The sequence below is a fragment of the Leptodactylus fuscus genome, chromosome 1, assembly GCF_031893055.1.
Source record: "Leptodactylus fuscus isolate aLepFus1 chromosome 1, aLepFus1.hap2, whole genome shotgun sequence".
Classification (NCBI taxonomy): domain Eukaryota; kingdom Metazoa; phylum Chordata; class Amphibia; order Anura; family Leptodactylidae; genus Leptodactylus; species Leptodactylus fuscus.
Window position 1 is genome coordinate 330947513 of NC_134265.1, and position 27744 is coordinate 330975256.

At 43.9% G+C, this 27744-nt stretch overlaps 1 protein-coding gene across 1 annotated transcript in view; it reads left to right on the top strand.

Annotated features, from left to right (window-relative positions):
• The first annotated feature begins 3931 nt into the window (after window positions 1-3931).
• Window positions 3932-27744, top strand: part of LOC142194316 (piRNA biogenesis protein EXD1-like) — a 48628-nt gene continuing 24815 nt past the window's right edge. Inside the window, exons 1-3 of the mRNA XM_075263785.1 lie at window positions 3932-4060; window positions 10283-10341; window positions 10463-10614. Coding sequence (XP_075119886.1) covers window positions 3932-4060; window positions 10283-10341; window positions 10463-10614 — 340 coding nt within the window. The remainder of the gene's footprint in view (window positions 4061-10282; window positions 10342-10462; window positions 10615-27744) is intronic.

Sequence of the window (27744 nt, forward strand, 5' to 3'; positions counted from 1 at the left end):
AAAAGCGCTGTGGGAAAAAACATGGCGACAACACATCACTGTTCTACCCACAGCCCTAAACAGAAAGTTCACAAAGGTTTCCTCTGCAGCCTTTCTGTTTCAATTATACCTATGGGGAAACCATTGAAACCGTAGGAATAAGGGCTAATTCAAAGGTAGTTAGTAGAGATGAGCAAACAGTAAAATATTCGAGATTCGATATTTGTTTCTAGTACAGCCTCAATATTCGACTACTCGATCGAATATCATATCCCATCATAGTCTATGGGAAAAAAAGCTCGTTTCAGCGGAAACCACTATTCAACTAAAGGAGAGTCACCAAGTCCATGAATAGCAGGAGGAGAATGTTTAGGAGGAGCGCTGTGCAGTTAAAGCACATGGACCCCATTATAGTCTATGGGGTCCGTGCGCTTTAACTGCACAGTGCTTGCAGTTGCGCTGATAAAAAGTAAGCTCCCTCATAACAGGAAGCTACCAGCTCTCCCGACTAGTAAAGATGAGCCTGCGGTAAATCAACGCTGGTTCTGCAGCAGGCTCGTCCTTGCTAGTCAGGAGAGCTGGCAGCTTGCTGTTACGAGGAGCTTACTTTTTCTCATAGGAATGAATTGACCAGCGTTGATTGACTAGTGTACAGCATTCGGCCAATCAACGCTGGTTCTGCCGGAGGCTCGTCTGTGAGGAGGCAGAGTCTAAAATCAGAACACAATAGAGACTGCTGTGGTCCGATCTTCGACTCCGCCTCCTCACAGACGAGCCTCCGGCAGAAACTAGCGTTGATTGGCCGAATGCTGTACACTGGCCAATCAACGCTGGTCAATTCATTCCTATGAGAAAAAGTAAGCTCCCTCGTAATAGCAAGCTGCCAGCTCTCCTGACTAGCAAGGACGAGCCTGCTGCAGAACCAGCGTTGATTTGCCGAATGCTATACACTGTATAGCATTTGGCCAATCAACGCTGGTTCTGAATTGAATATTTACTGCGAATAGTTAGCAGTATTCGATCGAGTACGAATATTTCAAATACCGTAGTATTCGATCAAATACCTACTCGATCGAATACTACTCGCTCATCTCTAGTAGTTAGGTGTCGAGGAATTTGGTCAGGAAAAAATCCGCTTCAGAAATTAGGAAATGGTTTTTTGAAGCATTTTTTGACATGAGGCATTTTTAGTTTTTTTTTTTTTTCCTTCAGCACAGTGTATGGACCTTGAAAAAAACGCTAGCGGTTTTTGAGGCGGTTTTTGCCAAGAACTGCATCAGAAACCCTTTAAAAGACATTGATCCCAGGAAACCTCCATACGGGAACCATTTACTTATTAATATATAATTATAAAAGATAGAGCAAAACCTTAGAGGAAATGTATAACAGTCATAATGTTGGGGTAAGGTGGGATATTTCAGAAGTTCCCTAATTCGGCCTGTTTTGGTGTGGTCAGGTCAGGACATACCGTCTACTGGACTGGTTGCTATATTGTGATGTCTGTGTCATAGTAAAATGTGCCCTTGTTAGCCAGGGCTTTGATTTGCCTTTGGGGCTAATGCCAGAGTAACCCTGGGTAATGTGTGTGTTGAATCTTCCAGGCTCTGCGGATGCTATTAAATACATGTCAATAGATTTTATTGCACATCTGTAAACACATTGGTACGCGCTAGTCTCTTATGAATAGTAGCGCTAGAAAAGCTCTTGTCCTCCAGCCAATATTACATTTTTTTGCTGCACAGTTTGTCTGGGAGTTTTGGAAACCTTTTAGCTCGTGTTTATAAGATAGTTTTACATATAAAGTGAACCTGAGCTAAATGACTACATGTACGTTCCGATGCTTGTTCTCGTGCCGTAGGCAATACTGATCATAAAGATTTAGAGGGGATTTCCATTTACAAGAACGCTCCATTTTTTTAAAAGCACAGTCATAGCCAAGAATATGACTCAGCGACTTCTGACAGCTTCAAAGACTTGCCTTGGTATGCAATGGCTTGCTCTATTCAGACAAAGAGTTGCAAGACCCTTGTTCTGGAGATCAGAGGGGACCACTGCATAGGCACTTATAAGGGTTAATAGTGGCACGGCCCCTTTAGAGAATCATTGTACTGTCGGGACTGTCCCATTGAAGTGAATGGAATGTGCACTAGCGAATGACTTTAGTGGGACTAATGGGGGACCCCCGTCATCTTAATCACTGTTTCATCCAGTGCTCCGACCCCCATTGATTGGAACTTATCCCTTGTACTGTGTACAGGGGCATATCTTGAGGGGGTGCAGTAGGTGCAGTCACACTTGGGTCCATAAGCACTGGCATTAGTATTGAGATGCAGCTTCCATCTGGCCTATAAGCCAAGGAGACCACAGATTCCTCTAACCACACTAAGGTGGATCAAACTCTTTAGCACCCGTAATCATCACTATCAAGAATTCACTGTAGGGATGAGGTAGTGGGCCCTGGACAAAAGATTGTACCGGGGCCTACAAGTTGTATGTAGCCTATTTTGGAGAATCTCAGTGTACCGCAAGCATAGATGGTACTGGCTCTAGCTGTCCATGGGATGCTGTGCTGAGTTATAATGGGTTTAAAGGGATATTTAGGACTTGAAGGTAATAGATACTGATGACCTATCCACAGATTGGTCAAGGTCTGACATTCAGACCCAGTCCCGATCAGCAATTTTGGCTGCTGGAAGAATCCCTACTCTTATTCAAGTAAATGGAAGAGGTTCCAGGCACCATCACTACAGTGTATTGAGCTCTGTAAACTGTATACAGCGGTGGTGCCTGGAACTGTAGTCCCGCTGCCATTTAGTTGAATAAGAGCAGAGCTGCTTCCAGTTGTATACCTAGTATATGGCTTCTGACGAACAAAACAGCTGCTCAGAATGGGGTCCTGTGGATCGGCCATCAATGTTAATTCAGGTTTTGGATAGAAAAGCATAGCAGGAGCGTAACACTGCAAAACACTGCATAAAACCCCACTCTGAGAGACGCCACAGTGTTACCAGCCACTTGGATAGTAAATCCTACAGTGAGTGCAAGAGAGAAAACTCCAACTGTGCTGGAATACTCAGACGCCGACGGCTTAAACCCCAAGATGCCATGATCAATAGCAATCATGGCATCTAGGTGTTTAGGTGACAAAATCACCCCCTCCAACCTTTGGATAAAATCGTGGAGTCCAATGGGTTGCTATGATCATAGCCCCGGAGCTGATGGATGGTGCGCCTTATAAATGACAAGCTACACTCTTGCTCATAAATGAGGTGCACCCTCCACCGAGCAGTGTGCCGCAGGGGAAATGAGTTTCCCCATCGTTTACACCAGATGTCTGACATAAAGGATGTTAAATTTGGCAGGGTCAATGGCCATGCCTCCTGTACAGCCTTGGTCCTTTTTTGGCAAAGGCAGCACATAGCAAAAATAAAGTTGCAATTTTTTGAAAATTGTCACCAGGCATACAAAATCTGCCCCAATGCCTTAATACACACTAAGGTTTTAGCAGCAATATCAGGCTTTTGTGACCAGATGTACACTACGTAAAAGCCGGGGCTAAACTGAGATTTCGGGTAAGTCCACACAGAGTTTTTTGGTCAAGATTATGAGGCTGTATCCTCCTCAAAATCATGACCAAAAAGACAGCTCCTATTGAAATCAATGGGAGCCGCTCAGGTCTTTTTTTTCCAGGAGCCTTGCCTGCAGAATTGCCCAGCCATTGGGCACACTGACCATGCCCTTACCAGACAGTCATTTCGGCAGGTTTACTGGCGCCATAGTGTGTGTCTTCATTAATTGCAAAAACTGAACAATTGACTGCAATTAAGTCACAAGCGGCCTCAGTCCGCCGCCTGGCACACAGTCATGAGGATACACCTGGCACACTTGTTAGACACCTTTGTTAAGGATATGTGTACAGAGCCAGAAAAAATTAAGTGCAAAACTCCCAGGAATGCAGCAAAAGCTGGCACTTCCTATAAAATACGGCCGAGCTCTGTCTAGCTGTGAAGAGCTGAGCAAACATGAGATTTGTGCTTATGAAGTGAGCATTTTCTGGGGCATTCCTTGCTGTGTACAGAAGGTAACGTCTGTTTTCTTACTGCTGCACCAGCAATGTATTCAGGCCGGGCCAGTGTCTTATATGGGGGTAAGGAAACAATCACCTAGTAAATAGATATACCCACCAAGATGATGGATGTAATGCGGACCCCCATGCTGAGGACCTATCCTGTGGATAGATTATCAGTATGAAAAATCTATTTTCGCTTGGACAACCCCTTTAACGTATAACTCATAGGAGTAGTTGTAATGTTTGCTAAGGTTTCATAGATTGTAAGCTCTTGCGAGCAGGGCCCTCAGTCCCATTGTGTGAAATGACGTTCTTTGTTATGTATCTGTCTGTATTTGAACCCTACAAATTGTACAGCACTGCGGAATATGTTGGTGCTATATAAATAAAATTTATTATTATTATTATTATTATTTTTTTTTTTTTATTAAAATTATAGAGCTTATGCTACTCTGCACGCTGTCTATTTTTCATATTATAAAATATAGGAAATGAAATAAATAAATAAATACACGTGAATAATCGATCAACCACAGACAGTACACGACCTGTCTGTCCTTTTTCAATGTATAGTTCTCATCCATTTTTAGCATCATAGCTTTTTTTTTTTTTTTTTTTTTTTTTTTTTTACCCAACCCATGGGGCCTTAGCTTAAAGGGGTTATCCATTTTCTAATACTGATGACGTTTCAGACATACCAGGTCAGCGCAGCTCTTGGTAATGGTTACATGGCTGGAGCCACACTGCTCATTTGTCTTTGTTCCGCTCAGGTCTTTGTTCTGGGAGCCGTTTCTTCCGGTTCCCAGAAAAAAGAAGTGAGGTGCTCATTCTTCAGGCCAAGTCGCCTCACGACATCTGCCTGAAGACTCTCCCTCCTCCGGACTAGGCCCATTCATTGGGCCTAATCCGAACTGGAGTGCGCGGTTGGAGGTCGTTGCAGTGCATCGCTTTCAGTCACAGGTACCGGGCTTTTGGTCCGGAACCTGAGGCGGCCTCCGTCTCAGACTCTGGTCCAAAAATCGCCGTGTGAACTTACCCTTATACTAAGGATAGGTCATTAATATTATAAATAAGATAACCCCTTTAATGAGGACCAGTAGACTTATATTGGGTCCGTAAGGCCAGAAAATGGAGGTATGGTTTTGTTTTTTTGTTTTTTTTTACAATGTACCTATTGACTTCCACTGTTTTAAAGGCTTTAGGCTAGGTTTGCATCTGCGCCAGGCTCTGTCGGGGGTACCAGAATAATGGAGAGTCAGACCAATAAAATAGCGGTTACCTGCAGACACCGGCCGACCCCATAGTCTATATGTGGAGTCGCCTACGTCTCACATCTGCAGTTTATATATGTACGCCATGTGTGTTTTTCATGCTTGCCATATATATCGATTCATGTCAATGTAATTATTCAGACAATCTCTTTTTCCCAGACCATGGAAATGTTTTTTTTTTTTTCTTTTTTTAACCGACGACAATGCATCAAAGTCTATGGATCCATGAAAGAAATGGATAAAATCCATATGTCTTTCATTTTTTATGGATCCAGAGACATAGAAAAGCCTAGGAAATGTAAAAAAAAAAGTTGATCCGTTTTTCCCAAAAGTGAACAACCGGATGAACCAGAGACAGCACATGACACACAAATAAGAAGTGTTGTCTGCGATGACCAGAGACATGACACGTCAGCAAAATGTGGATGTGAATAAGGCCTAAATCAGTATGTACCGGTAAACATAGCGCAGGGCTTCATACATATGGAGTGCTACAAGAAGGCCAGAAATCTGACGTAAATCCACGGATAAATCTGTCTCGCTGTGAGCAGATGAACACTTCTCCTACTGACTACATGCAAACATCTGGCAACACCGCTCTTAGAACCCTAAAAAACATCCAGGGAGGTGTTTTCCCAAAATTAGCATTTTATTGCATGTCAATAGAACAGTTTGGGACTGACTGTGCATTTAGAAGTGGTTCTGCGTCGCTGCTACGCCAATAGGAATGACTGGGAGCTATGAAAACTGTCTTATGTCGGTGCCCACGCCAAAATCTCTCTACTACGTGAGGAATACTCATATACTTGTATACTTATATCTTATATATGCAACCAAAGGCTGAAGCCATGTCATAAATGAGCAGGAATGTTATCTGCCACATTGTTACGGATATGCACAATGAAATGGAGGCATGATAGCGCCCTCTGGTGTCCATCATAAAGACAAGTGGGGAGATTTGCTAATACGCATACAGATAAGAGGGAGGAAGAAGTTCTGGCTGTGAGTCCAGTTTATTAGTGGAAGGTGAGGATAAAGCAATGGGGAAAGCGATAGTAACAATGCTCTATGGACAGACGGGCGGCAACTCAGTAAGTTCTGCCTGTCAGGGTGTTTTTATGTGTAATACAAGGTTTGCTAGAATTCTATTAGGTGAATACTGTTCTGTATATCATATAATACTGTTCTGTATATCATATAATGCGGCTGTATTTGTCTTGGTACAAGGACCTTGTACACACTTGTACGCAGTCTTATTTTATTCCTGTTGGGGAATACTGAATATTTAACCTCATAAGGGTTTAATTTCTTGTTAACCCTTAACCAGTGTAGAAATGGGCTAACCTGTGATGTGGGCAAGGTAGTGGCATTTTTTTGTGTCTTTTTACTTTTTTATATATATATAATATATACATTGAGCTCCCCATAAAGTCTTGCTTTCCCTTTTTTTCCCCCCGGCTGATATCTCCTGTAAGGCATACCACCCAACTTTTAAAGGGCAGAAAGAGGGACAAAATGTGGGCGGGCTGTGGCAAATGTAGCCCCACCCACTTCTAAATTGACTCCACCCATTCTCACCCATTTCTCATTGGGTACACATCTCCGCATGGGGACCTCTAAACGAAATACCAAACGCAACTGCAAGCGCTGTGCAGTAAAAGCACATGGACCCCATAGACTATAATGGGGTGCATGTGTTTGCCGTGCACTGCCCGCACGAATCATGCAGACAGAGTAGATTGTGAACTACTTTCCTATCTGCATGATCCCTGCAGAGATCTGACAGCAAGCACACGGACCATATTCACTGGCACACCGCTTGAAGTTGCGTTCGGTATTCCATTGGGGGGGGGGGTCCTCATGTGGACTCCCCCAGACGGAATACCAATGCAGATGTGGACAGGGCATTACTCACTCCTGCCCCTTCCCCTTAAGCCTGGTTCACAATTGCGTTTGGGTTTCCGTTTGGGGGGGTCCGCTTGGGGACCCCCCTAAAACAGAAACCTGATCTGCATGAAAAGAGCAGTTACCTTATGAAACCTGCGGACGCCATAGACTATAATGGGGTCAGTGTGGTTTATGCCCGAAAAGGGCGAAATATGTGGAAAGGGGAACAGAATCCCCAAACGTAGTGCAAGCGCTGGTGTGAATCCAAAGTGTTGTATTTGTAAGGGATTTCTAAGTAAATTTAGTTTCCCTAGAATTGTAATGAAACATAGAATACAGGCGATGTGTCATAAAAACAAAGGCACAGGCGTGTAAATTTTTTAATTTTTTTTTTATTAGGAACCTATCAAAGCAGACATCTTACGGTAGCGTGAATGCCCCCTATTGGGGTCCCTCCAGCACTGTCGGGGTCCACTGTCTTAGTAGTCCATGTAGCTATTGCCCTGGTGGTCTTTTGATGTCCCAGAACAGCAGACTCCCAGGGGCAGATGGGTGTGAGGAGGGGGACATTCTGGGTACTAATATAGCAACATAAGCAATATTTTGGGTTTGTGTGAGGCATTTTACACCCATACTGATAATAGAGCTTATGAAACTAACTGGCTGCATCTTCTCCCACGTCCACTAGGGGCGCTAGCTACGGCACAAAGACGAGGTACCGCCGTGTCATCACATATAACGCAATTGGCGGGAAAGGCTTGTCATTCAAACCAAGAAGCCGACTGTGAGCCAATCAGCGGCCGTATGTAAATGACGAGGTCGGGAACTCGCGGCGCCCAGCATATCACGTGACTAGAGCAGGTTTCCCTACGTTAGAGGCCGTTTGTGAGCGGAAACGTTAGTAAATGCGATGACGTCATCAGTCTGCAATATGTCGTCATTGTAGGTTATATATTGAGCTCTTTACCCGCAGTGCAATGCTGCTTGTCTTTGTTCACATTGTAATACATGATTGATAGACTTCATGCCCTAAGTTGTAATACAGCTGCGTTATTTGCACATGGGTAAGGTCCTAGACGGCAAAGTATAATACCAATGTCAGAATATTGTAGGCAAACACACACACACACATATATATATATATATATATATATATATATATATATATACAGTATATTAGTATATTACATGAGCACATTGTCTGTTGGTGTGCACATATACCTAAAGGGGTTATCCAGCACTGTAAGGCTATGTTCACATTTGCACTGGAGACTCCATCACAATGTCTTCCTACAATCCTGCATGTGCAGCTTTATTGTCCGCCAGGTTTGGTTGCAACAAAAGGAACCTCCGATTAATCAATGGGCTCCACTGGGCTCTGTATGTAACCGTATGGCTGGGGTGACACAAAAAATAGGGCCGCAACTCCTTCACCAGTGCGAATGTGAATGGAGCCATGTGTACTGTGACATCACTGTGTGTATTATCTCTGTACTGTGACATCACTGTGTGTATTATCCCTGTACTGTGACATCACTGTGTGTATTATCCCTGTACTGTGACATCACTGTGTGTATTATCTCTGTACTGTGACATCACTGTGTGTATTATCCCTGTACTGTGACATCACTGTGTGTATTATCCCTGTACTGTGACATCACTGTGTGTATTATTCCTGTACTGTGACATTACTGTGTGTATTATCCCTGTACTGTGACATCACTGTGTGTATTATCCCTGTACTGTGACATCACTGTGTGTATTATCCCTGTACTGTGACATCACTGTGTGTATTATCCCTGTACTGTGACATCACTGTGTGTATTATCCCTGTACTGTGACATCACTGTGTGTATTATCCCTATACTGTGACATCACTGTGTGTATTATCTCTGTACTGTGACATCACTGTGTGTATTATCCCTGTACTGTGACATCACTGTGTGTATTATTCCTGTACTGTGACATTACTGTGTGTATTATCCCTGTACTGTGACATCACTGTGTGTATTATCCCTGTACTGTGACATCACTGTGTGTATTATCCCTGTACTGTGACATCTGTGTGTTATTCCTGTACTGTGACATCACTGTGTGTATTATCCCTGTACTGTGACATCACTGTGTGTATTATCCCTGTACTGTGACATCTGTGTGTTATTCCTGTACTGTGACATCACTGTGTGTATTATCCCTGTACTGTGACATCACTGTGTGTATTATCCCTGTACTGTGACGTCACTGTGTGTATTATCCCTGTACTGTGACGTCACTGTGTGTATTATCCCTGTACTGTGACATCACTGTGTGTATTATCCCTGTACTGTGACATCACTCTGTGTACTATCCTTGAACTCTGACATTACTGTATATATTTGTGGACTGTGACATCACCGTGTGCATTATTCCTGTACTATGACATCACTGTTATCCTTGTTCATACATTGTACCCAGGGATAAATCATACTGTGCTAGTGGTGAACAGGGAATTGTGTTGTGTTTTTTTTTGTTTTTTTACCTTTTTCACAACATTTTAAGAGTACCTCCAATTATAAAACATCTTTTCAGAAATAGTGCAGGTTAAGATAAGAATCTTTGTATTCTTATTATATAGAGAGCGGCCTGGTTCGGTATTCCATTTGGGGAGTCTGTTTGGGGATCCCTCTCAAACGGAATACCAAACGCATTGACAAGCGGTGAGCAATGAAAGCACACGGACCCCATAGACTGTAATGAGGTCCGTGTGTTTCCTGCACGGTGTCCTAATGAATCATGCAGAGAGAAAAGTCCTCCAAGAACTTCTTTTGTGTATGCATGATCTGTGCAGACACCATGCAGAAAACACACAGACCCCATTAGTCTTTGCGGTCCGGGTGCTTTCATTGTTCACTGTTGGCTCAACATAATCGAATATTTATGGGTCAGAAAAGCTACTTTTTTGAGATTTCTACATAAAATGCAGACATGCACACTCTGCCTTGTAATACCATAAGAGAGCTGACCTAAGCTTGCAAAGAAAGCTAAGGTAAGTTCTGAAATTAATAAACTGCTCCAAGATGGTGGTTGTGTATTTTAGCATGGTAGCAGACATAAGAGATACTGGGAGGGTATTCACATCCTATATCTGTGCCTGCGGTGAGACATCTTGGAGAAGATACAGATGTGCTGCTTTATTACATCGCAATAGCTTTGCAGTAGATTTAGAACATGATCACTGGCGCTTTTTTTTGTACATTTTTTCTTTTGTTTTTCTCAGGCCCAGTAAGAGTCCACATCAAGCGAGCCAGATGGATTCTAGGTCTTTAAGCAGGCTTCTTGGGAAAAGAGTGACCGTTACATTGACATATGGCCGGCATCAGGGAACCTTAATACAGTTTGACCGTGGTCATGCTATCATGCTATGTAAAGGTGAGTCTGTATACCGAAATCACACCACAGTATTACTACAGTAACCATGAACCCTGCCCGGTGGATAGATGTGGTTGGTCACAAGCACCAAGCAACATTCTTTGCAGGGTATTATCAAAACTGTCCAAATTCTGAACCCAAGGATTGTAGAATCAATGGTCTATCCATTGACAACTACTCTACTTTTCCAAAGCCTGACTCCGACTGCTTGATAAATGGCTGACATCCAAGGTCGGTCAGTCAGAAGCAATGAAGCTCCTCTAATCCATTATAAAGCCAGCGATGATTCCTATGAAAGTAAATATGTAACAAATTATACATCTAATTATACAATACCTTGAGAGTTTTTTGGTGAGGATTTTGACACTTAATCCGTCTCAGGCTCCTGAGGCGGATTCAGCGTCAAAATCCTCGCCAAAAAACTCTGTGGGCATTGACCCTTAGATTGTAGGCTAGAACTACCATAAATCGGCAGGTTTGGCTGATACACATCCGATGTGTATGGGTGGCTTTAGCTTGACACAAAACCTGACCGGCAGTGCATGGAGTCTTTGTGTCTTTTAGTATATAGTGTACGTCGCCATAAAGGCTCAGTTGGAGTCCGCGTGTAAGAATATATTCTCCCCTCAGAGCAACAGAATCTGCAACATGGTACCATGTAACAATGCTTACAGAAATAGAAGGGTTAATAGGTTTTTTTTGTTTGTCAATTGACATGAAGTGAATGAAGAGACATCCCATCAATATTTGGTGTGAACTTGCAACTCTGTTGCAAATTCCTCTGTATGAACTTGCCTTTACAGCTCAGTGGAAAATGGAGCTGAAATCTGGCTATGACCCTTACCTTTCGCTCACATCTGCGTTTGGTAATCCATTTGGGGGAGTCCACATGGGGACCCCCAGAACGGTATACCAAACGCAATTCCAACGCTGTGCAGTAAAAGCACACAGACCCCATAGATTATAATGGGGTCCATGTGGTTGCTGTGCGCAGCCCTTACGAATCATGCAGACAGGAAAGTAGATTGTGAACTACTTTCCTGTCCGCATGTTCTGTGCGACAAACACACAGACCCCATCATAGTCTATGGGGTCCGTGTGCTTTTACTGCACAGCACTTGCAATTGTGTTTGGTATTCCGTTTGGTTGGGGGGTCCTCATGTGGAATACCAACGCAGATGTGAACCAGGCCTTAGGACGTGAGACTGAACTTCATATGCCGCCATATAGTGCTCTCCTGTAATGACTACACAGATTTTTCCTCTTGGAATAACCAGTCCTTCAGTCTTCATGCCAAGTTGTTAAAAATGCCGTGCCCTGACCTCCCCCAGACCACATCCGTTTCCAGTATGTTACATCCTTTTCCTTTGGCTACTGTGACATCCTTTTATTTTTCTATCTCTTGACCAACAAAAATTTTCAGCTAAATTTGGCCTTATTGAAGCCGATGATTATCGTAATGCGCCAGGATGAGTAAGTTGCTTCTGTGTTTTATGTGATTCTGGTGCGCGGACCTCCAATAGACCCAGCCCACATTTACTTTGGATGCTTCTAGTTTTCCAGTGTTTGTTACCATGAAGAACAAAATGTGGGAAAACTTGTGTGATGTTATTATTAGAATTGTGAGACTTTACTGGGATTTCAGAATGTTGATTTCCTTCCATCTTAGACCTTTATTACGCCCCGTTCAGATCATGTTAATGTCCATTTGAAAGCGCCCAACGTATAGCTCTTATATATTCTATATTTCTTATAGGATCCCATTTTATAAAACCATGGGATCCTATTTTTAGTGGGTATCGTTCTATGGAGTAGTCTAATTGTGTACTTATGTATACCAGCTCGATGGGGGGTAGAAAAGACCCTCACCATGAATTTTTGGCACCCAGTTATCCAACTAAGTGTGTTTATGGAGAGTTTTACTAGGCATATATGTACCCTCACCATTTTAGCACTGGGGAACCTCTGGAAGAAAAATTATCTTAAGGAATCTAAGAATACGTCAGATATCAGAAGCCTTTATTCCCAAGGACATCTGTAAATTTGGCTCATATGCCGCAAGGGCCACAGTTACTACCAGGTATTGATATTCCAGGGAGCTGGTGAACAGGATGTCTAAGAAGTCCAGAGACACAAATACATTGGGCAAAAATCAGAAATGAGGTCTGAACAGGGTCTTCCAGGCCCTCATGGGAACATGTTACATAGTAGATGAGGTTACATGAAGACATTAGTCCATCAAGTTCCAACTTATAACCCAAATCATTTTTGCCAGGAAGATCATAATATCACCAATGACATGAAAATCTTGATCTTAAAAGGGAACTTTAAATCAAGAAAACAGCGACTGATTTATGAGTACAAGGCCATGACCCTATTCCAGACGTTGGACAATGGAATGAACATCTCACGTGGGTTTATGTCTTTTTATACAAATCATTAAGACAGCCATTAAGATAAAAACCTGGGATCTGGCAATTGATTGTTTGTTTTTAGAAGTATATAGTAATAAGCCTCTTCCCCCCTCCCTCCTGTAATCCTACCCCTGTGTCCAGTTATAAATATGCAGCCTCTAGAAGGTGTTTTTAGTTATATCTGAAGAAGAAGCTCAGAGGAAGCTTCGAAACGTCATATTCTGTCATCATTATGAGTTAGCCATTAAAAAAGGTATCACCTACTGAAGACTTGCAAAGTTTTTTTGGTTTTTATAACTTATAACCCTACAGTGTTGATCCAGAGACAGGCAGAAAACCCCATGAAGATTATGCCAGGGGAAAAAAAATCCTTCCCGACTCCAATCTGGAAATCGATATAAAACCCTGAATCAACATGTCCTTAAAAATTAGAGATGAGCGAACACTAAAATGTTCGAGGTTCGAAATTCGAATCGAACAGCCGCTCACTGTTCGTGTGTTCGAACGGGTTTCGAACCCCATTATAGTCTATGGGGAACATATACTCGTTAAGGGGGAAACGCAAATCCGTGTCTGGAGGGTCACCAAGTCCACTATGACACCCCAGGAAATGATGCCAACACCTCTGGAATGACACTGGGACAGCAGGGGAAGCATGTCTGGGGGCATCTAACACACCAAAGACCCTCTATTACCCCAACATCACAGCCTAACAACTACACACTTTCCACATTCAAAAAAACCTCTATCCAAGTGGGAAAATACCTGGAAACCTTCTTTACTCCCCAAATGGATGGACACAAACCCCAATTTAAGCTCAACAAACAGTAACAACCACCCCTTTAAATCACGTTCCCCATGACAACCACGGATGGAATAGACAATGGGAAATCCAAAAGCCCTCACCCTTAACTGTCATTTTGAGTGTGTGTGTATGTGTGTGTGTGTGTGTGTGTGTGTGTGTGATGTGGTAAGACCTTCCAAAATTCACTTTTCTAGCCCTTAACATGAGCCCTTCCAAACAAAGTTACAGGACCTTAAGCTGAGCTACCAGCAGAGATTGAAGCCCTTGGCATGAGTAGAGCCTTGCACCAGCAGTGTTTTTGGCACTTAGGGTGAGTTGAGCCTTGTACCAGCGTGTGTCCCTTAACATCAGGCGAGCCCTAAGTTCTGCACTTTGCACAAAAGTTCAACATTAACCTTAGTAGCCTTAGTAGGCCCGAGAACCAGGAACAGGTCTTGCAATGGCTGTCGGATAACGCTTAAAGCACATTGTCCACCAGCCAGTCAGCCTCTACCTCCTCTTACCCAACAGTCTTGTCCTCCTTCCACCCAAAATTCCCAATCTTCCCAGAACAATAACCCCAACTGTCCCTGCTCCCCAGAGCTGTTCTCCCTTCCTTTGACTGTACCGCAACCTGCCCCTCCATTTCGCGATTCCACGGACCTAACAGACGAGTATCTGTGTCCAGATGCTCAAACACTAGAGTCTCCTCCATTCCATCTCCGGTCGATTTGGTGGCGGATGACCAGCAACCCACCCTCATCGACGACGATGAGACGCAGTTGCTGTCAGGGCAGCCAGTTGACATGCGCATTGTGCAGGAGGAGGAGGCGAGACAGGAGTTGGAAGAGGAGGTGGTGGACGACGAGGACACCGACCCCACCTGGACAAGGCGGATGTCAAGCTGGGAAAGTAGTGTGGATGTTGAGGCAGGTGCAGCACCAAAAAGGGTAGCTAGAGGCAGAGACATGTCCAGAGGCAGAGGTCAGCTGCTTTGCCGAAGCCAGGCCAGACCCGGAATGTCCGAAGATGTTCCCTTTTGTACCCAGCCCAGAAAAACTCCCCCATCGAGGGCACATTTCTTGAAGGTGTAGAGTTTTTTTCAAGGAATGCGCCGAGGACAGATATAGTGTCGTCTACACAATTTCCCTCTCGAAATCAAGTAGGGGCCCTGAGAAGAGCAACCTGTCCACCACTTCAATGCACCGTCATTTGGAATCCAAGCAATGGAATCAGTGGCAGGCAGCAACGGCAGGACAAACGTCGCCCGCCGTTCATGCCACTGCCTCTGCTCACAGTGCTGGCGATGCACTCCAGAGGATGAGCCAGGACATCACTTCATCTGCCTCCGCCACTTTGTTGACTTCTCCCTCATCCTCCCCTGTTTCTGTCTTATCTCCTTCTCCTGCACCATCAAAGGCACCATCAGGCGCTTCTTTACAACAACCCACCATCTCTCAGACATTGGAGCGCCGGCAGAAATACACCGCTAACCACCTACCCACGCAAGCCTAGAACGCCAACATCACTAAACTGCTGGCCCAGGAGAGGTTGGCGTTCCGGCTTGTTGAAACTCCCGCCTTCCCGGACCTGATGGCAACTGTGGCACCTCACTATGCCGTCCCTAGCCGTCACAACTTCTCCCGGTGTGGCGTCCCCGCCTTGCACCAGCACGTGTCACTCAACATCAGGTGGGCCCTTAGTTCCGCGCTTTGCTGCAAGGTCCACTTGACCACCGACACTTGGACAAGCGCCTGTGGTCAGGGATGCTGCTTATCTTTAAGGACAGGCAGGGTGAATGTGGTGGAGTCTGGTCCCGGGGTGCAAACTGAGGTACCCTATCTCCTCTCCCAGGCCAAAATTCATGGCAGGAGTAGACTGAAACCCTACGACGCTGCAACCTCCACCCCAGCTACTAGCGGCAATTGCTAAAACACTGGTGTGGGGAGACGTCAGCAGGCGGTGCTGAAGCTCATCAGCTTGGGGGACAGACAGCACAGTGCCTCCGAGGTCAGGGATGCCATCCTGGCTGAGATGGCATTTTTTTTTCCCTGCTACACCTGGGGCCTGGCATTTTTACGCCTGTGATAATGGCTGGAACCTGGTAGCGGCTCTGGAGCTTGCCAGCCTCCAACACGTTCCATGTTTGGCCCACGTCTAACCTAGTGGTGCAACGTTTTTTGAAAACATACCCAAATGTGCCGAAGCTACTGTTGAAAATGCGGCGCTTGTGCGCCCACTTTTGCAAGTATACAGGAGTCGCTGCTAGCCTAAAAACACTCTAGCAAGGCCTACATCTGTCCAAACACAGGCTGTTGTCCGTCTTTCACACACGCTGAAACCCTACAATACCATATCTTGAGCAGGGTGTGTGAGCTGCACAGACCTTTGATGGAGTTCCATCTACAAAACCCAAGGGTTCCTCAAAGTCAGCTCCCAAAGTTTCTGCACCATGAGTTTACAGGGGTGGCAGAGTTATGGCTAGGGGCAGAGGCATGGATAGGGATGATGTCTAGGGGCAAAAGCAGTGTGGATGTGGAGGCAAGCTAAGCAGCAAAAACTGGGGGTACAAGCGAAGGCATGGACTGGGGTGATGTCTAGGGGCAAAAGCAGTGTGGATGTGGAGGCAAGCTAAGCAGCAAAAACGGGGTACAAGCTAAGGCATGAACTGGGGTGATGTCTAGGGGCAAAAGCAGTGTGGATGTGGAGGCAAGCTAAGCAGCAAAAACTGGGGGTACAAGCTAAGGCATGGACTGGGGTGATGTCTAAGGGCAAAAGCAGTGTGGATGTGGAGGCAAGCTAAGCAGGGAAAAAGGTGGCTAGAGGCAAAGGGATGTCCAGAGGCAGAAGACAGCTGCATGACAGAAGCTAGACCTGAGCCAGCAAGGCCCAAGATGCCCTCTTTTCTAGCTTCCTTAGAAAAATTCCCCCATCGAGGCCACGTTCCTCGCTGGGGGAGATAATTTCTAAATGTATAGGTCGAGGACAAACTGAGTGTGGTTTACACACTTTGCAATGCGACTCCCCATCTCCCAGGCCTTTCATTCCAGGCTAAAGTACAGTACAACCCACCCACATGCCCAAGGCTTCAACGGCCTCATCTCAAAAATTCTGGCCCAGGAGATGTTGGGGTCCCAGCTTGTGGACACTCTGCCCTTTTTGGGCCTGCTGGCTACTGCGCCACCTCACTGTGCCGTCCACACCAGCACTTTTCCCCAAACATGAGGCGGTCCCTAAGTTCAGCGCTTTGCCCAAAAGATCCACGTGACCAGCTACGAATGGACAAGTGCATGCGGACAGGGACGCTACCTTTCAATCTTGGCACAGTGGTTGAATGTACTTGGCATGGACCGGGTCGCAAAATGTGGTGGACTGACTTGTCTCCCCACACAACATTCCTGGGAGGAGGGCTGAAACACCACCCTCCTCCTCCGCTGTTAGATTGACCCCAGCTACGAGCTGGAAACGCTGCAACACTGGTGTGGGGAGACGTCAGCGGGCCGTGCTGAAGCTCATCAGCTTGGGGGCCAGACAGCACACTGCCTACAAAGTGAGTCATGCCATCCTCGATGAGACGGCAATGTGGTTTTTGCCACTGCACCTGGGCCCAGGCATGTTGTCATGTGTGATAATGGTCGTAACCTGGGATCGGCTCTGTAGCTTGGCAGCCTGCAACATATTCCATGCCTGGGCCACGTTTTTAACTCATTGCTGCTAATCATTTTAAAAAGGTACCCCAATGTTCCTGAGCTACTGGTGAAAGTGTGGCGCTTGTGCGGATAGTTTTTAAAGTCTATAGTTGCCGCTGCTAGCCTCTATGCACTCCTACAACGCCTGTACCTGCTGGAACAACGGCTGTTGTGCGACGTCTCCACACTGCTGGCACTAAACATATCATGTGTTGAGCAGAGTGTGTGAGCAGCACAGACCTTTGATGTAGTTCCAACTCCAAAACCCTCGGGTTCGTCAAAGTCAACTCCCTCAGTTGCTCAACCATGAGTGGCCATGGGTGGCAGACTTATGTGAAATCCCATCCCATCCATTGCACTGGACACGAAACATCAGCATGCGCTCATCACAACTCCGGATATGGCAGCTGCGTTAAGCAGGGTGCAGGTTACAACACAGACCAGGCCCGAGCACCAGGAACAGGTGTTAGAAATACTGCAGCATCCGCCATTTCCTTCCAATTTTGGGGTTTTGGACCCGCCACCGACTTGTCTGGACCTAAGTGGGGATCATGAGACACAGTTGCCATCAGGGCAAGCTGTGGTCATGTGCGGTTTGCAGTAAGGGGGCAGTGCGCAATTGGAAGAGGAGTTGGTGGATGACGAGGCCACCGACCCCACATGGACAGGAGTGATGTCTAGGGGCTAAAGCAGTGTAGATGTAGAGGGAAGCTAAATCAACAAAAAACCTGGGTAGAAGCAAAGGCATAAACTGGGGTGATGTTTAGGGGCTAAAGCAGTGTAGATGTGGAGGGAAGCTAATTCAACAAAAAAACAGGGTAGAAGCAAAGGCATAAACTTGGGTGATGTTTAGGGGTGAAAGCAGTGTAGATGTGGAGGGAAGCTAATTCAACAAAAAAACAGGGTAAAAGCAGATGCATAAACTGGGGTGATGTTTAGGGGCGAAAGCAGTGTAGATGTGGAGGGAAGCTAAGCAGCAAAAACAGTGGGTAGAAGCAAAGGCATGCAAAACTCTACCCTGTTGGAAGACTTATTCCTAGGTCTGGAACACATTAATGGCCCCCCTGGACAAATTACTGCCACTCAGGGGCCTAGTGTCACCAGGAGGGACAAGTATAGGCGCATGTTGTGGGAATACCTGGCCGACACCAGCTCTGTCCTCTCCGATCCCTCTGTGCTCTACAGCCTACACTTATTTTCTCATCTTTTTTTCTGAACTGCACATCTCTTGCCTGCTTCCTTTGGGATCTTAGAAATGGTGGTCCAGTTCCACAGATGGTAACTTCAATAGACAGTGTAACGGGAGTAGCTGAGGGATCGCTGTCTTAACCACTTTTTGGCACAAAATTAACTTCCAAAGCCAAATATGGTGCAAGTATATGATGCAAGGACACCTACACACCTATCTCTGACACATTGGGGAGTTCACCCTCATGCGCCCTTTTGGCCTGCACCATCATGCGCCTCTTCCCAGCCACTCCACATCTCCCAAGCTTTTCATTGCAGGCAGAAGTACAACACAACCCACCCCCATGCCCAAGCCTTTAACAGCCTCATCGATAAACTGCTGGCCCTGGAGATGTTGGTGTTTGTTTATGCTTCTGGATACCCAGGCCTTCCGTCAGCAGATGGCAGCTGGGGCACCTCCCTATGCTGGGCCTAGCCGTTACTACTTCTCTTGGTGTGCTGTCCCTGCCTTGCGCCTGCATGTGTCCCATAACATCAGTCGGGCCCAGAGCTCTGCGCTTTGCTGCAAGGTCCACTTGACCACCGACACATGGACAAGCGCCTGTGGTCAGGGATGCTGCAGTGCTTATCTTTAATGACAGGCAGGGTGAATGTGGTGGAGTCTGGTCCCCGGGTGCAAACTGGGGTGGCCTATCTCCTCTCCCAGGCCAAAATTCATGGCAGGAGTAGACTGAAACCCTACGATGCTGCAACCTCCACCCCAGCTACTAGCGGCAAACACTGTAACACTGGCGTGGGGAGATGTCAGCAGGCCGTGCTGAAACTGATCAGCTTGGGGGACAGACAGCACAGTGCCTCCGAGGTCAGGGATGCCATCCTGGCTGAGATGGCATTTTTTTTCCCTGCTACACCTGGGGCCTGGCATTTTTGCGCCTGTGATAATGGCTGGAACCTGGTAGCAGATCTGGAGCTTGCCAGACTCAAACACGGTCCACGCATGGCCCACGTTTTTCAACTTGTTGGTGCCATGTTTCTTTGAAACCTACACCATTGTGCCTGATATACAGGTCAAAGTGGGGCCATTTTCGTAAGTGAGAACTAGCCTCTGCTAGGCAGAAAACATTCAGAGCACACTCCTCTCATCTTCGCACCGTTGGCTGGCGGAGGAAGACGAGGGGGTTGGAGTGGCATCTGATGTCCCTGTCCCACACGAGGCTAGAGGGTGCACTTCAGTGCATCCCATTACTTCACCACAAATGGTGTGAAGGGGAGTGGAAAATGGAGGAAATGGAGAGTGACCCTTACAGTTGGGGCCAGCAAAGGCATGCCAAGTAACACACTGGCACACATGGCTGACTTCATCTTGGGTTGCTTTTCAACACATATTTCACATCATGAAGAACAAATAATACTGGATTTTTACAAGCCTCGAACCCCGGTCTAGGTCTAATGTCTGTTCCTTTCTTATATTAGGGGAGAGGGAAAAAAAATTACTTCAGTGATACGTTTAGCGTACATAGACTGACTATTAATGTGTATCCCACTTAGTGTTGTTAGGGTTACACACCGTCACAACCTGGCTAAAGCTTCTATAGCTGTTAATAAAGTCAACATAACTTTACGGTATCCAAAAAGACAGCTGGTACCGACAGAGAGCAAGACAAATGTCAACCAAAGCTGTGAGCTCTGAACACCCACAGTGACTTTGGCGTCATCATCATTATAAGGGAGCGGGTGGTAATAAATAACTTGGCAGTGCCTAAAACCCAAAAAGCTTATACAACTATATTTACATTAAGATACACAAATGACACTTTTTAGTAGCATGTCATGAGACAAGCTGATAAGATCTTCCTTTGTGCAGTGCTATTTGAAAGTTAAACGCTGCCTTTATTTTAATTCTGGAGAAGGTGCAGACATTAGATTTAGAACATGTTGTCTTCATTGTCCAAATCCTCTATATAGGTAATGTGTTTTTCGGGCCGAGCTGTCTGGGAACGAGCTGGTGCTGCACTGACAACCTGGGTGAATATGGCAAGAGCCTGAGATGTAGGGTGAATGAATCCCCAAATTATTTGGGGAATTTCCACTCAGAAACTGGCACTATATACCAGTAGCAAAAATTGTGGGTTCACGTAACCCCAATATATTCTTTGAATTCCCAGTGAGACAATGGCACTATATACCAGTAGCAAAAATTGTGGGTGCACGTAACCCCAATATATTCTTTGAATTCCCAGTGAGACAATGGCACTATATACCAGTAGCAAAAATTGTGGGTGCACATAACCAATATATTCTTTGAATTCCCAGTCAGAAACTGGCACTATATACCAGTAGCAAAAATTGTGGGTGCACGTAACCCCAATATATTCTTTGAATTCCCAGTGAGACAATGGCACTATATACCAGTAGCAAAAATTGTGGGTGCACGTAACCCCAATATATTCTTTGAATTCCCAGTCAGACAATGGCACTATATACCAGTAGCAAAAATTGTGGGTGCACTTAACCCCAATATATTCTTTGAATTCCCAGTCAGACAATGGCACTATATACCAGTAGCAAAAATTGTGGGTGCACGTAACCCCAATATATTCTTTGAATTACCAGTCAGACAATGGCACTATATACCAGTAGCAAAAATTGTGGGTGCACATAACCAATATATTCTTTGAATTCCCAGTCAGAAACTGGCACTATATACCAGTAGCAAAAATTGTGGGTGCACATAACCCCAATATATTCTTTGAATTCCCAGTCAGACAATGGCACTATATACCAGTAGCAAAAATTGTGGGTGCACGTAACCCCAATATATTCTTTGAATTCCCAGTCAGACAATGGCACTATATAGCAGTAGCAAAAATTGTGGGTGCACATAACCCCAATATATTCTTTGAATTCCCAGTCAGACAATGGCACTATATACCAGTAGCAAAAATTGTGGGTGCACATAACCAATATATTCTTTGAATTCCCAGTCAGAAACTGGCACTATATACCAGTAGCAAAAATTGTGGGTGCACGTAACCCCAATATATTCTTTGAATTCCCAGTGAGACAATGGCACTATATACCAGTAGCAAAAATTGTGGGTGCACGTAACCCCAATATATTCTTTGAATTCCCAGTCAGACAATGGCACTGTATACTAGTAGCAAAAATTGTGGGTGCACGTAACCCCAATATATTCTTTGAATTTCCAGTCAGACAATGGCACTATATACCAATAGCAAAAATTGTGGGTGCACGTAACCCCAATATATTCTTTGAATTCCCAGTCAGACAATGGCACTATATACCAGTAGCAAAAATTGTGGGTGCACATAACCAATATATTCTTTGAATTCCCAGTCAGAAACTGGCACTATATACCAGTAGCAAAAATTGTGGGTGCACGTAACCCCAATATATTCTTTGAATTCCCAGTCAGACAATGGCACTATATACCAGTAGCAAAAATTGTGGGTGCACGTAACCCCAATATATTCTTTGAATTACCAGTCAGACAATGGCACTATATACCAGTAGCAAAAATTGTGGGTGCACGTAACCCCAATATATTCTTTGAATTACCAGTCAGACAATGGCACTATATACCAGTAGCAAAAATTGTGGGTGCACATAACCAATATATTCTTTGAATTCCCAGTCAGAAACTGGCACTATATACCAGTAGCAAAAATTGTGGGTGCACGTAACCCCAATATATTCTTTGAATTCCCAGTCAGACAATGGCACTATATACCAGTAGCAAAAATTGTGGGTGCACGTAACCCCAATATATTCTTTGAATTCCCAGTCAGACAATGGCACTATATACCAGTAGCAAAAATTGTGGGTGCACGTAACCCCCATATATTCTTTGAATTCCCAGTCAGACAATGGCACTATATACCAGTAGCAAAAATTGTGGGTGCACTTAACCCCAATATATTCTTTGAATTACCAGTCAGACAATGGCACTATATACCAGTAGCAAAAATTGTGGGTGCACATAACCCCAATATATTCTTTGAATTCCCAGTCAGAAACTGGCACTATATACCAGTAGCAAAAATTGTGGGTGCACGTAACCCCAATATATTCTTTGAATTCCCAGTCAGACAATGGCACTATATACCAGTAGCAAAAATTGTGGGTGCACATAACCAATATATTCTTTGAATTCCCAGTCAGAAACTGGCACTATATACCAGTAGCAAAAATTGTGGGTGCACGTAACCCCAATATATTCTTTGAATTCCAAGTCAGAAACTGGCACTATATAGCAGTAGCAAAAATTGTGGGTGCACATAACCCAAATATATTCTTTGAATTCCCAGTCAGAAACTGGCACTATATAGCAGTAGCAAAAATTGTGGGTGCACATAACCCCAATATATTCCTTGAATTCCCAGTCAGACAATGGCACAATATACCAGTAGCAAAAATTGTGGGTGCACGTAACCCCAATATATTCTTTGAATTCCCAGTGAGACAATGGCACTATATACCAGTAGCAAAAATTGTGGGTGCACGTAACCCCAATATATTCTTTGAATTCCCAGTCAGACAATGGCACTATATACCAGTAGCAAAAATTGTGGGTGCACGTAACCCCAATAAATTCTTTAAATTACCAGTCAGACAATGGCACTATATACCAGTAGCAAAAATTGTGGGTGCACGTAACCCCAATATATTCTTTGAATTCCAAGTCAGACAATGGCACTATATACCAGTAGCAAAAATTGTGGGTGCACATAACCAATATATTCTTTGAATTCCCAGTCAGACAATGGCACTATATAGCAGTAGCAAAAATTGTGGGTGCACGTAACCCCAATATATTTTTTGAATTCCCAGTCAGAAACTGGCACTATATACCAATAGCAAAAATTGTGGGTGCACATAACCCCAATATATTCTTTGAATTCCCAGTCAGAAACTGGCACTATATAGCAGTAGCAAAAATTGTGGGTGCACATAACCCCAATATATTCTTTGAATTCCCAGTCAGAAACTGGCACTATATAGCAGTAGCAAAAATTGTGGGTGCACATAACCCCAATATATTCTTTGAATTACCAGTCAGACAATGGCACTATATACCAGTAGCAAAAATTGTGGGTGCACATAACCCCAATATATTCTTTGAATTCTCAGTGAGACAATGGCACTATATACCAGTAGCAAAAATTGTGGGTGCACGTAACCCCAATATATTCTTTGAATTCCCAGTGAGACAATGGCACTATATACCAGTAGCAAAAATTGTGGGTGCACGTAACCCCAATATATTCTTTGAATTCCCAGTGAGACAATGGCACTATATAGCAGTAGCAAAAATTGTGGGTGCACGTAACCCCAATATATTCTTTGAATTCCCAGTCAGACAATGGCACTATATAGCAGTAGCAAAAATTGTGGGTGCACGTAACCCCAATATATTTTTTGAATTCCCAGTCAGAAACTGGCACTATATACCAATAGCAAAAATTGTGGGTGCACATAACCCCAATATATTCTTTGAATTCCCAGTCAGAAACTGGCACTATATAGCAGTAGCAAAAATTGTGGGTGCACATAACCCCAATATATTCTTTGAATTCCCAGTCAGAAATTGGCACTATATAGCAGTAGCAAAAATTGTGGGTGCACATAACCCCAATATATTCTTTGAATTCCCAGTCAGACAATGGCACTATATACCAGTAGCAAAAATTGTGGGTGCACGTAACCCCAATATATTCTTTGAATTTCCAGTCAGACAATGGCACTATATACCAGTAGCAAAAATTGTGGGTGCACGTAACCCCAATATATTCTTTGAATTCCCAGTGAGACAATGGCACTATATAGCAGTAGCAAAAATTGTGGGTGCACGTAACCCCAATATATTCTTTGAATTCCCAGTCAGACAATGGCACTATATACCAGTAGCAAAAATTGTGGGTGCACATAACCAATATATTCTTTGAATTCCCAGTCAGAAACTGGCACTATATACCAGTAGCAAAAATTGTGGGTGCACGTAACCCCAATATATTCTTTGAATTCCCAGTGAGACAATGGCACTATATACCAGTAGCAAAAATTGTGGGTGCACGTAACCCCAATATATTCTTTGAATTCCCAGTCAGACAATGGCACTATATACCAGTAGCAAAAATTGTGGGTGCACGTAACCCCAATATATTCTTTGAATTCCCAGTGAGACAATGGCACTATATACCAGTAGCAAAAATTGTGGGTGCAAATAACCAATATATTCTTTGAATTCCCAGTCAGAAACTGGCACTATATACCAGTAGCAAAAATTGTGGGTGCACGTAACCCCAATATATTCTTTGAATTCCCAGTGAGACAATGGCACTATATACCAGTAGCAAAAATTGTGGGTGCACGTAACCCCAATATATTCTTTGAATTCCCAGTCAGACAATGGCACTATATACCAGTAGCAAAAATTGTGGGTGCACGTAACCCCAATATATTCTTTGAATTCCCAGTCAGACAATGGCACTATATAGCAGTAGCAAAAATTGTGGGTGCACGTAACCCCAATATATTCTTTGAATTCCCAGTCAGACAATGGCACTATATACCAGTAGCAAAAATTGTGGGTGCACGTAACCCCAATATATTCTTTGAATTCCCAGTGAGACAATGGCACTATATACCAGTAGCAAAAATTGTGGGTGCAAATAACCAATATATTCTTTGAATTCCCAGTCAGAAACTGGCACTATATACCAGTAGCAAAAATTGTGGGTGCACGTAACCCCAATATATTCTTTGAATTCCCAGTGAGACAATGGCACTATATACCAGTAGCAAAAATTGTGGGTGCACGTAACCCCAATATATTCTTTGAATTCCCAGTCAGACAATGGCACTATATACCAGTAGCAAAAATTGTGGGTGCACGTAACCCCAATATATTCTTTGAATTCCCAGTCAGACAATGGCACTATATAGCAGTAGCAAAAATTGTGGGTGCACGTAACCCCAATATATTCTTTGAATTCCCAGTCAGACAATGGCACTATATAGCAGTAGCAAAAATTGTGGGTGCACATAACCAATATATTCTTTGAATTCCCAGTCAGAAACTGGCACTATATACCAGTAGCAAAAATTGTGGGTGCACGTAACCCCAATATATTCTTTGAATTCCCAGTGAGACAATGGCACTATATACCAGTAGCAAAAATTGTGGGTGCACGTAACCCCAATATATTCTTTGATTTCCCAGTCAGACAATGGCACTATATACCAGTAGCAAAAATTGTGGGTGCACATAACCAATATATTCTTTGAATTCCCAGTCAGAAACTGGCACTATATACCAGTAGCAAAAATTGTGGGTGCACGTAACCCCAATATATTCTTTGAATTCCCAGTCAGACAATGGCACTATATACCAGTAGCAAAAATTGTGGGTGCACGTAACCCCAATATATTCTTTGAATTACCAGTCAGACAATGGCACTATATACCAGTAGCAAAAATTGTGGGTGCACGTAACCCCAATATATTCTTTGAATTACCAGTCAGACAATGGCACTATATACCAGTAGCAAAAAATGTGGGTGCACATAACCAATATATTCTTTGAATTCCCAGTCAGAAACTGGCACTATATACCAGTAGCAAAAATTGTGGGTGCACATAACCCCAATATATTCTTTGAATTCCCAGTGAGACAATGGCACTATATACCAGTAGCAAAAATTGTGGGTGCACGTAACCCCAATATATTCTTTGAATTCCCAGTCAGACAATGGCACTATATACCAGTAGCAAAAATTGTGGGTGCACGTAACCCCAATATATTCTTTGAATTACCAGTCAGACAATGGCACTATATACCAGTAGCAAAAATTGTGGGTGCAAATAACCAATATATTCTTTGAATTCCCAGTCAGAAACTGGCACTATATACCAGTAGCAAAAATTGTGGGTGCACGTAACCCCAATATATTCTTTGAATACCCAGTGAGACAATGGCACTATATACCAGTAGCAAAAATTGTGGGTGCACATAACCAATATATTCTTTGAATTACCAGTCAGACAATGGCACTATATACCAGTAGCAAAAATTGTGGGTGCACATAACCAATATATTCTTTGAATTCCCAGTCAGAAACTGGCACTATATACCAGTAGCAAAAATTGTGGGTGCACGTAACCCCAATATATTCTTTGAATTCCCAGTCAGACAATGGCACTATATACCAGTAGAAAAAATTGTGGGTGCACGTAACCCCAATATATTCTTTGAATTCCCAGTCAGACAATGGCACTATATACCAGTAGCAAAAATTGTGGGTGCACGTAACCCCAATATATTCTTTGAATTCCCAATCAGAAACTGGCACTATATACCAGTAGCAAAAATTGTGGGTGCACATAACCCCAATATATTCTTTGAATTCCCAGTCAGACAATGGCACTATATACCAGTAGCAAAAATTGTGGGTGCACGTAACCCCAATATATTCTTTGAATTCCCAGTGAGACAATGGCACTATATACCAGTAGCAAAAATTGTGGGTGCACGTAACCCCAATATATTCTTTGAATTACCAGTCAGATAATGGTACTATATACCAGTAGCAAAAATTGTGGGTGCACGTAACCCCAATATATTCTTTGAATTACCAGTCAGACAATGGCACTATATACCAGTATCAAAAATTGTGGGTGCAAATAACCAATATATTCTTTGAATTCCCAGTCAGAAACTGGCACTATATACCAGTAGCAAAAATTGTGGGTGCACGTAACCCCAATATATTCTTTGAATTCCCAGTGAGACAATGGCACTATATACCAGTAGCAAAAATTGTGGGTACACGTAACCCCAATATATTCTTTGAATTCCTAGTCAGACAATGGCACTATATACCAGTAGCAAAAATTGTGGGTGCACATAACCCCAATATATTCTTTGAATTACCAGTCAGACAATGGCACTATATACCAGTAGCAAAAATTGTGGGTGCACATAACCAATATATTCTTTGAATTCCCAGTCAGAAACTGGCACTATATACCAGTA